This window comes from Cydia strobilella, chromosome 10 (assembly GCF_947568885.1).
Source record: "Cydia strobilella chromosome 10, ilCydStro3.1, whole genome shotgun sequence".
NCBI lineage: Eukaryota > Metazoa > Arthropoda > Insecta > Lepidoptera > Tortricidae > Cydia > Cydia strobilella.
Window position 1 is genome coordinate 13,895,372 of NC_086050.1, and position 12,099 is coordinate 13,907,470.

A 12,099-nucleotide genomic window follows, 5' to 3' on the forward strand; every position below is an offset into this window, starting at 1 on the left:
CTAACGACTTATCGATTGGGTCTGGGCGTGTTTAGTATCATCCTAGTGGTATCACGCTGGCTGACTGATAGCTTGCAGCTACACATCGCACTTCTGTAGCACGGGAGTTGTTTCATGTTGTAGCTTATTATGTTTATTTATTGGGTAACTATTATGGGATTAATGTTGTTTTGCGTGTCAAGACCACCAGCCCAGTATAACGTAAGGTTTCTGCCTTGTTTCCAAAACTTTACAGATACTTAAAGCAATGACTCGGCTTGAACTCTACATATAGTCGTCCATCGAAACTCACTAGGTACCTATTAGTTAATCAAATATATGGTGGTGGGTATCGGAGCTGCTGACGACTTATAAATTGAGCGCCCGTGTTGGTATCATCAATGATATCTCTGGTATCACGCTAGCGACTGATAGCTTGCAGCTACACACGTAGTACGGGCGTCCATAATGTTTCTTATTATGACATTAAGTAGAAGTAGGTTTTTGAGTGAGCAACCGCTTTACAAGATGACCCAGTATAGGAAGGCTCCCAAATATCTAATTAATATCTCAAGAAACATTAAATGAGGGCATGCATTAACTATTTTTGTCAACATTTCTCCCTTATAGGGATAAGTCCGCCTTTGTACATTGAATATATTTTTGTTCTTTTATTGTGTTTGTAATCTGTCTTATGTACAATAAAGTGTTTACATACATACATACATTTCTGTTTCTGTTCTGTTTTATTTTCATAAACCTATTTAATGATGTTACTGTTTTTTAAATAGTTATTACTTTATGTTGTACAGTCAAAAAATTTAATTGCCTACCCATTTTGTACTTTGTCACAGTGACAACAGTATTAGGTCTAGCGAATTTCATGTTGATTGTCACTGTGACAAGGTACGAAATGGGTCGGAATTTTTTTTTACTGTACAAACTAAATGTAATATTTTCTATTTCTATTTCAATAATAGAAGCTACTAAGTGTTATTTAGCTCAAATTTTTTGTAAGTTAAAGTTGCTTATTCTTTAACTTGAAATGCTACAAAATTTTGTTTCCATTTTGCCCCGCCTAGTAACTGTTAATCTTATTTTAGTAATTAGAAAGGTAGTCATTGAATAGTTAAGTAACCAAATTTGTATGGGTACTTAAAAGAATCCATTAGGAACACTACGCTAAAATGCGATGGCGAAATAATGAAAATAAATAATTTACGGACTAACTTTTGAGCTTCATACTCGTAGTACTGTGAGATTGAGATTAAAACTAGACGTAATATATTGTAGGTACCTACACACAATGTGCGCAGCCATTTCTAGAGCTCGTCACTACTTTTGCTCCCCTGCCCTGCGGCCATGATTGTATTTCTCTCGCTGGCCGCCAATTAGGCTAAAATTGGCCGATCAAATTACCGGGACCCATAACGCCGCCAATTTCAGTGGGAGTGAACGGGAAATTTGACTCATTCCGAACTAACTACGATTCCGAATTAAACCAAAGTAGTCACAATAGTGTAAGAAAGAGAATAAAAGCAAATATTTGGAAAAGGTTTTTTTTTTTTTAATCTAATTTAAGTAAACTTGTAAGCAGGTTCACCTTAAAAAAATACCAGTACCCACACAATTGTCGTTAAGCAAAATGTTTAGCCATAACACTTAGGGAAAAACACATTGGAAGTGTTTTTTTTAATGTATACTTAATGTAACTACTCGATAACCCTGACATGTTCTTAAAAACCAACATTTCCCGCCTGCCGACATTTCCTTTAATTTTATTAAGAGTAAAGGGGACGGTCGCTTCTCCATACAAACGTAGTCCTCATTTTTCTCTTACCCTCTAAGGATATTGACATTTTGGAAAATATTTGTACATAATTTGATGTAGGGTGACTGCTATAGTTCCTACATAGTAATTGGACACTCTTAACAATAATAAGGCTTCAATTGGCTTGTTTCTTTCTGATTTTTTTAATTGTACAAAATAGGAGCGAAAAAATCAAACATAGGGGCATAGCTGTGGTACATAGGTGTGGTGGTGGTGGATGTGGTGTGGTAGCTGTGGTAGTGGTGGTGGTGGTGTGTGGTGTGGTAGCTGCGGTGTGGTGGTGGTGGGGTGTAATACCTACAACAAATTGTGTAATAATATTTTCAATAATGTTAATACCCCCCTTTCGTTTTAATACATGTCTAAAAAGTGATTTTAGAGTTATAAATACTTTCATGTTTTGTTACCTTCATCAGCTGGCTTTTTCAGTTATCTTGGTACCTACTTATCCGAATGAAAATGACATGCCTGCTCCCGTACTTTCATAGGGGAAGCGACGCCAACGCCCGAATGCTCATTTATCCGAAAGTGATAAATAGACTGAGCCGCGGTACCCGAATAATGAATTTATTATAAGCAAATCTTATCTGCTTCAATGGTTTCACTCTATGCTATGCAGTCTTCCCTCATAACCTTTTTTGACAAGACGGAAATTGAATCCTTAAAATGTGGCCAAAATGTGCTTAGAACTTTGTATAGAGAATAAATAAATAAATATGTTGTTTAACACAACTTACACAACGTGCGGCGAGCAACATAGTCCAACTACAACTACAACCAATGTACAGTCAGCTGCAGAGAAAAGGCACCCCCCCTGCATACAAAGTTCTGTAAATTGGTATGGACGTGTGGCATAATATAATATAAATATGGAGCAGATCTGCTCCTAAGCATACGAAAGGTTAAGAACTACATCTTTGGATTCTTGCAGTTTTCCTCAAAATTAAAACGAAAATTTAATACTAAAAACCAGTCGCTGAGGGTGCAACCGCGATAAACGCTAAGATGAGAAAGATTATCTTTTCTAAGCCAGCGAATTAATGCGGTAAGTTCTATGCGGATGCGGTTACTTTCCTCTACAAGCAACTGTAAGTACCTATTAGGTATAAAAGTCTCACCGCGGCGGCGGAGAAATCCACAGTATATTCAAAATGATAATTCTTAATTCAAAATTACACTTAAAGTGACCGGTACCTATACCTACACAATATAATTATTAAAGTCGTATGCTTGGCCGCTATCCACCTAAATGGCGCAAACTTACATTGATATGTATGCAAATAAAAAAATACCTTCATTCGGTTTTAAGTATCAATACAAAAAAGAATGACTAGGTACTTTAATCACTATTAATATTTGATAGTTTCTATTGCTAATAAAATTAATATTTATTTGCAGATTTTCACGTCACAGTAAATAAAACAGCAAATAGAAAGTCCATGCATAGATCGTGATCGGCAACGCAGGCTTCGTCAAGTGGACACAAATCAAATCAGCAATAGGCTTCGTCATCTACTTACAAATGATGTAATCCGCAACAGGCTTTGTCAATCTTAACCACTAAATTAAACTATTTAGGCTAATTGATAATTGAAATAAAGTAGGGATCACTGCCAAGGATATACCTATGTATGTAATCTATGTATACGAATGAGAGTATATAACGCTTAACTTTGATATTCATTAATTGACAGCTAGTTAACGACTAGTCATGTTATAAAAATGCGACCCGGAATCTTTCAATCATTATTGATTCCAATATGCCTACTAGACACTTCACACATAGCCAATGGTGGATGATTTAAAAAGTTTGTTAACTCGATGAGGGATGCACTTACGTTTAGTGACGGCCAAACCAATTAACCTACATCCTCGCATGTATCTTGTGCTTTTTATCACACATAGTAAAAGAGATTTACTTAGACTCTGAAATGGAGGTACTTAATATGCAGGCAAAACGTCATACGGTTTTATTAGCAGCTATATAATCCTTGGTGGTGCTGGCGGAGAATGCTCCGGATTTCATGGACTGAACGCCGTACAAATGCGTCTATTCTCGACGAACTTAACATTACAACGAGGCTCTCCACTGTTTGCTCCCAACGTGTACTTGGTTTCTTCGGTCATCTGAGCAGGACAGGGCCAGATAGGCTGGAAAGGCTCATAATTACTGGCCGCATGGCAAGGAAGCGTAGGAATGGACGTATGGCCACGCGTTGGGCGGACAGAATAACATCAGTGACAAACGCCACACTGCAGGCTAGTATGCACTGGGCCCAAGACAGAGCGGCCTGGAGAGCACTGGTGAAGAGTGTCCACACTCGTCACGTCCCTCAGCCATGAGGTTACGACAAAGAAGATATAATCCTTAAGATATACGCATTATCTATATACCTTCATGTGGACAGTAAGTTGGACATGTAGGTGAATGACACAAAATTCACAAAAACTTATTTAATGTGAGTAAAAGTCTACGTTACTTTTTGTTTTTCCTGTAAGCATAGTAAAATATATGGAAATTAGTCCAATTCATCAAATTTTATAGAAAAATGTTTCTCATATAAGTGTAATGTAATTTTTTTGATAAAATAAATTATTCTTTAACCTGAATTTCTTGCTGGAAGCGTGTTCTGATTATAATAGCAGGTTATATCTATAACAGATCATATCCACAACAAATCCAGATCAAATTCATAACGTCTCTACTCCCTTATTAGGCATGTTCAAACAACAGAAAAACCACCCGTTTTTCGGAACATTTTTGATCAAACTGTTACTTCCCAGGTAGCAGCAGCAGTAGTGCTGTTACCCAGACATTATTCGGCTGCTATACAGCTACTGTGCTACCTGGGTTTTAGTTTTAACGGTACCATTCCACACAATAATGTACTAAAACAGCTCACCATCATCACATTTTAATTACGCTAAGGTGCTTTTATTCCTATCCACCCATTGTGGCCAAGTCGAACACTCAGGGGAGCCAATTGCTCGAATATCATTGGACCAATAGGTATTATTATGTCGTTATGGCAACCCATACGATTTCAAAGTTAACTAATATCTAAGTACCTATACCTAAATACCTTAACCTAATGCGTGCGACTTTCAATCCGAAAGTCGCGGATTCAAACCCCGGCTCGTGTCTCGACTCAATGAGTTTTTCTCATCGTGAGCAAACCGGACTAATCTCGATAACGCCTAGTTTGTTTGGTTGGAATGTCAGATGGCAGTCGCTTCCGTAAAAACTAGTGCCTACGCCAATTCTTGGGATAAGTTGTCAAGCGGACCTCAGGCTCCCAGGAGACATGGCTAAAAATGCCGGGATAACGCGAGGAAGATGATGAGAAATAAAATAATATATGTCATAATTCGCCGTGATAATATCATGATCAATATCATCACAATTGCTAGTAGAATATTCGAGGTCACAGTTAACAGCGGTTCGCCTCAGCGTTCGACTCACGCATTCTAAAAGTCATACGAATAAAGCTTTTTTGGACAATGGTTAACAAGAAGTAATACGCTCCTCTCACAAATGAGCCCATATTCAATTCCAAAAACATTAAGCCCCGATTGTTTTCCGGCTCCTATAACATGACATCCCGATCCATTATAAATATGCCCAATCTAAGATCTCATATACCCTGGTTCGTGTGAAACCATGCGCTTGATAACCTATTTTAATAATTATGTACGGGCTCCTACTGAAAGGGCCATGTTCCATTCTAATAACTCTATTCAAAGTCCTATTCAACGCTTTAGGTACATCAAAATTAACGTCGCTTATAAAATGGGGTTTACAAAGCGAGTATTACCAACCTTACGATACAATAAATTTCACTGAATTATATTTAGTGATGCTATTTTTATAGATTTATTTAAAAGTATTTTCGTTTTACATTTTGATCTATTCACAGTATAGTATTCCATTCTGAATGCATGGGTAATCCAAAAATCCTGTATAAATTTAGGCGCAAAAATGCAATTCGTCCATCAATATAAAAACAAATGATGCGACCAAATGGTTGTAAAATAAACAGACTGACAGGCCAATTCGAACTTTCATTTCGCTCGTATTTATTTTGTCGGTACATGTATTGACGCGAACGAGACGCACGATAACTAAATGAAATCATTAGATATCATTCTGATATCAGGGTACGTTCGAATGGGCCTGTTAGTGCTCCTGGTCAATGAAAATCCGCAACATGGCGAAGGCCAAATAAAACCTTGCCAGGTTCAGGTTATTTGGTGACACTAATTCGTTGATAAAAGTTTTGAAGCATGACACCCAGGAAAGCTAGTGAATTAGGGCCTTTTAAATGGGATCTCACGGCTTCACGGCTTCGGCGGCTTTGAAGTGAGGCCCATTTAAAAGGCCCTAATTCACTAGCTTTCCTCGGTGTCATGCTTCAAAACTTGTATCACCAAATAATGCGAGTTTACCATATACCGCTCCAACTTCAAGGAGTTAAATTGGCTAAAAAGTCAGGACTTGGTTCTAGTTACTTTTTTACTTCCATTCTATCCGTGTGTCACAAATGTGGCTCTGAACGCCAAGCCAATTTATCTAGCTAGAACTTCAAGATGGAACAATTTACTATTTCAACAGTTCTCTGTAAGGCATGACCTTACGCCCGGCTCTTCATAAATGCAATACAGTTGCATTTGATGGCATACACAGCATCGGAGCGTTACCTGGCAAACAACTCTGAGGCACTGCAGTGGCAACGTATTGCCAATGCCAACAACGTTTTGAATTAAATTGGATTCAAGGTATACTGTTTTTTGGGTGTTCGTAAAGAACAACTACAGTTTTCTCGCCCTTCTTTCAAAGATTATATTTTAATTATTGTTTTTAATATTTGTTGTTATAGCAGCAACATATATACATCATCTGTGTAAATTTCAACTGTCTAGCTATCACGGTTCATGAGATACAGCATGGTGATACAGGCAGACAGACAAACAGACAGACGAACGGACAGCGGAGTCTTAGTAATAGGTTCCCGTTTTTACCCTTTGGGTACGGAACCCTAATTAGTAGGTTAATAAAAACAATGTTGCCAAACAAGTTATATGTATAATAATATTATACATTTATTTATTTATTTAAACTTTATTGCACGATATAAAATTGTACAAAAGGCGGACTTAATACCTTAAGGCATTCTCTACCAGTCAACCATTGGGTCAAACAGAAACGTGTAGTTAGTGCAGGATTGTAGAAAGCGAGAGGAAATATGAAACACAAATCGAATTATTCTGAACAATATATATTTTATTTATACACTTACACATAAGAATAATAACAATATATACCTACATATATACAAACATGCATACATACATACATATATAAATAAATATTGTATTATGTACCCAAGTATACAAGTAACATGCGGATCATTTATTTTTAAGCGAGTTAGAGAGGTGCTTACGTAATTTTCTTTTAAAAGAAAATTTGCTCTGTGCTTGCCTTAAAGGAAGAGGGAGATCGTTCCAAAGACGAATTGCCTGAAGGGCGAAAGAGTTGGAAACAAAGCCAGTGCGGTGATGGGGAATGGTCAGTTTCAGACTTCGAGATGTACGCAACTCGCAACCGGGACGTGGTGCTACAAAATTGAATTTAGATTTAAGGTAATCAGGAGCGGCAGGATCAAATAATATAGAGTAAAGGGTGCAGAGAATTCTTAGTGACCTGCGTTCACGGATGGGAAGCCAGTTCAGTTTGCGGCGGAAGGCCGATACGTGATCGTATTTACGAAGTCCATATATGAACCTAATGCAACTATTCAGTAGTCTGTTTAGTTTGTTGAGTAACTCCTGGCTAATATTAGAGTAACACACATCTGCATAATCAATCACGGGTAACACCAATGCCTGAATAATAACAGTTTTTGTGCTAACTGGGAGAGAGTTCTTGAACCTATAGAGAGATCTAAGCATGTTGGTTACTTTGCGACAAATTTCAGACACCTGGGAGGTCCAAGTCAAACCACTGTCAACGATAAGACCGAGGTTTTTCACGGTAGACTGAAACGGAACCACATTATTTTCGAATTTAATCGGATCTAAGAGCGTGCATGATACATTAACTTTGTCGCCTAAAAGTACGGGTTTAATTTACGTCAAATCCGGTAGTTCTGATTTCATGCAGACTTGTTTATGATCTTGGCCCTGTTATACGTCATAATTTCATAGAAGTTTGACGTTTAAAAATAACACCTCCACTGCCTGTGCTGTCAAAATCTGCAGACTTTTCTTGGTTTAACTCTATAATATAATATTATATAAATCTGAGTGATTGTTATGAAATACCTACATAAAATAGTGAGCTGTGGCTGTGTCACCTATAACTCTAATCCTACACATAATACAACGATTTCAATTGTTACTTGTTTTTATTACAGTTTCTGGTTTGGATGTTTGTCTGTCAAGTAGTCCTCGACTCTGTAATAAGCATTCAACATCAATGACTTTTTTAAGTAATTCTTAAAAGCTGGAAATTAACGCTTAAGCGACTCAGATAATCTAATGACACTAAGACACTTTATTGTTTTACACGGTAAATGCAGCGATAAGCGCATTGTCATTTTAAATACATTCCGTTAACGCATGCGTTCAACGCTGCGTTTATCGCATTAAACAACCGCGCGGTTTAACGTCTTGACAATAGAGGCTTCGTTCAGATATTTGTCAACACCTTGGCCGCTTGTGTCTTGATATGAGGCGTTTTAGCAGAGGGGACAGAAAATGAGAAGTTAAACTTATTTCCGCCTATAGTCAGCCTTATGTACTTGTTCTTGTGCAATAAAGTTTAAAATAAATAAATAAATATTAAATGTATGTGCAGTTCAGTATGTCTATGACCCATTGCCCAATGCACCTCCGTGGACTTATGTCATACTATTGTCAAAGTCATGTATTCAGAATGTATTGACATAGTGTATTAAGAATTTGCTTTAATTATAACGTTTTATATCATGGATTTCATTAATCATCTTATTACAAAATTATTCTGCAAAATAAATGACAAAAGTGCTACAAAAACAAGTGCAAAACTGCACAAAGACAATGAAATCAAACCTAAACAGAAGAATAATAAAAAGAGAAAGCCTAGTAGTGACGATTGCAACTATTGCGCATCAAGTTCTGCCGCCGATGTCATAGTTAAAGAGACAAATTCTGGTGCCGCTGACGCAAACATATCCATTGAAGATATAAATTTGACAATGTATGCCACCAATCTACAACCGAAACCAGCTAAAAACATTGAAGAAGCTTTCCACAAGTCATATCAGTTTTGGTGTACGCAGCCTGTATCTAATATTGATGAAAAAGTTGTTTCTAATGATCCTATCGTGGCACCCGAGCGGCTTAATGTGGAACCTTCAGATTTAGCAGAAGTCAGCTTACCTGATGGCTTTAAGTGGGATACCTTAAATTTAAACGAGCCTTTGGTCTTGAAGGAGTTGTACACACTGCTAAATGAGAATTATTTGGAAGATGAGGACTGTATGTTCCGCTTTAACTACCAAATGGATTTCCTCAAGTGGGTACTCCATCCTCCTGGTTTTAAACGAGATTTACTCTATGGTATGAGGGAGGTCAAATCTGGAAAATTAGTGGCCTTCATTTCATCTGTACCAGCCCGATTAAGGATTTATGATCAAGTGCAAACTGCTGTTGAAATGAACTTTTTTTGCATACACAAGAAACTGCGTTCTAAAAGGTTAGCCCCAGTTCTGATGAAAGAGATGTATAGGAGAGTTAAATTGAGTCAGATATATCTAGCTGTTTACACGGCTGGTATCGTGTTGCCTAAACCAATTTGTACATGCAACTATTGGGTTAGATCCCTCAACCCTAAAAAACTGATTGCTGTTAAATTTACTCAACTGCCAATAAACATGACTATGAAAAAAGCTCTGACACTTGATAAACTCCCAAATTTGCCTAAGACGCCAGGTTTTCGGAAACTAGAGCCACAAGATTGTGAAAAAGCATTTCTTTTGTTAAAAAACTATTTGAGTAAGTTTGATTTGACTCCCATCTTTAATGAGGATGACTTTAAACATTGGTTTATGCCACAGTCAGATATTATTGACAGCTTTGTTGTGGAAGCATCAGATGGATCTATCACAGAATTTGTAAGCTATTACACACTGCCATTTACTATGGTAGCTCAACACCCAGTATACGATACAATAAAAGCCGCTTACGCGTTTTACAATGTGTCAACCAAAACCCCATGGGTAGATTTAATGCATGATGCGTTGGTAACTGCAAAGAACTCAGGGTTTGATATATTCTACGCATTGGACCTGATGGATAATAAGGAGTTCTTGGAACCACTGAAATTTCACCTAGGTAATGGTAATTTGCAGTACTATTTGTATAACTGGCGGTGTCCTAGCATAACACCAAATAAAATTGGTTTAGTTTTACAATAACGAAAATATTGAATGGTTTTGTGTTGTTTTAAATAGAACATGTTGTTTTGAATAAAAGAATTTGGAAATTGTTTAATTAATTAATCAGCCGATCTTTTCAAAATTATAATGCCCATCACACTCAATTTTATTTGTTATATGTTTTCTAATGTTACGAAGGGTGGTGGTGGTTTACCTTTTTTTAATAAAATCAATAGTTGTTGATTTACATAGTCATATAAAATATATAATACAACTAAAGGTGAATTCCACAATATTTGAACATGACGACGATTTAAAATGTAGCCTTAAGTTGTCAATTGTCATAATGTATTTAATTTCGTCGTGAGACTAGAATTTCTTACACGAGTAATTTTCCTTTTCTTATAGTGTGATGCTTCTTTTAAGTTTCAACTTCCCTGACGCACGCTCACGTCAAACAAAATCAAACTAGACGCACGCTCACGTCATTTAGGTTTCAACTTCCTTGACGCACGCTCACGTCAAACAAAAATCAAACTTTAGACGCACGCTCACGTCAAACAACAATCAGACTTAAGACGCACGCTCACGTCATTTAAGTCTCAACTTCCTTGGATCCTCATTTGATTTACAGAAATCACGATAATATAATCTATATAAATTCTCATAAATACATTATCTATCACAATACTATCTGCCAATTTCTTGTTTTCAGTTGCTAACAAAGAAGTAGGATACTTATCAATGACTATTTTTACTCACGGTCACGAGTTTTAAAGCTACCTGCAACTTCATCATGCATTTTTTTTGAAAATTTCTAATATGTACCTATAAAAGAATAATCTGTGATAAATAGCCGTTAAATCGATGGGTACATAATTATCAACTCTTTCCAATATCTTAAGTTTGCCCCTTTAATACTACAATAATTGTTATTTCATTGTAGGTAAGTATCGTAATTTTACCCGACTAAAATTATTGCAAGTACCATTCAAATGATATTGACAATTATGGTTATTGCATAGAACACGTAACTAGGTCAGATACTCTAATTTAATACTGTCAAACATTATTCTGAAATTAACTAAGTAACACACTCCTTATTCTTACTCATCCATCTATATAATTCTTCATTAAAACAAACTAAACAAAATTCAATAGTTTTACAATGAATTGATACTATGCTTGTCAAATACGAACTGTACAACTCATTGATATATCAACTACCTTATTTTTTTTTGAAATAAAATATCTTAATAATGTAGAATATCACTACAAAGCAACAATGTAACGAAAGTCTAAGCTTCTTACAGCTACAAAACTGCATTCGAAACACATAATCACATTAATCACTCAAGGTTTATAACGACAACTTACGTTTTTATTCTACCGATCGAATCTAAAAATGCTATTGTGGGTTAGTGGTACTTTAACACTTCTGATTTGTGATGCTTCTTGCATGGTTACTCTAAATTATTACCAACACAACAATGGAGGTACTTACAGGTACTCTGACTTAACCAGTCCTTTGCGATGCGTCCTCTTTGACCGCCTCAACCCAAGTGAACGAGTGTCCCCGTTACTCCGTGCCCCACCATTTGCTAAAACTACCGTGTTGCCAACAGTATAATGTTACTTTTCCAGCTACCCCTGTATTAATCGGGGTAACGTACTAATGTTGCCACAGTAGAATTATTATTTAACTGCTATCTTAAATGTTAACATAAATAAATCATGACAAGAGTACTTAAGTAAAATTGGCGAATCGGTTTTGCAATTCATCCATAAGCAAGCCAGCTTAAAAAAGGTCAGTCACTTCTATCAAAATTGTTGTTTGTTTTGCACTCAGTTCTCCACTTTTCTCTTTCACCT

The 12,099-nt window shown here is 36.6% G+C and overlaps 1 protein-coding gene across 1 annotated transcript; it reads left to right on the forward strand.

The window, feature by feature from the left end:
• The first annotated feature begins 9,021 nt into the window (after positions 1–9,021).
• LOC134744783 (glycylpeptide N-tetradecanoyltransferase 2-like) lies at positions 9,022–10,266 on the forward strand. Its single transcript, XM_063678694.1, has one exon. The coding sequence runs from the start codon at positions 9,046–9,048 to the stop codon at positions 10,264–10,266; it is 1,221 nt and encodes a 406-aa protein (XP_063534764.1). The 5' UTR covers positions 9,022–9,045.
• The last annotated feature ends 1,833 nt before the right edge of the window (positions 10,267–12,099 follow it).

Coding starts and splice junctions, on each gene's coding strand:
- LOC134744783 (XM_063678694.1), top strand. CDS start 9,046: ATGTATGCCACCAATCTACAACCGAAACCAGCTAAAAACATTGAAGAA.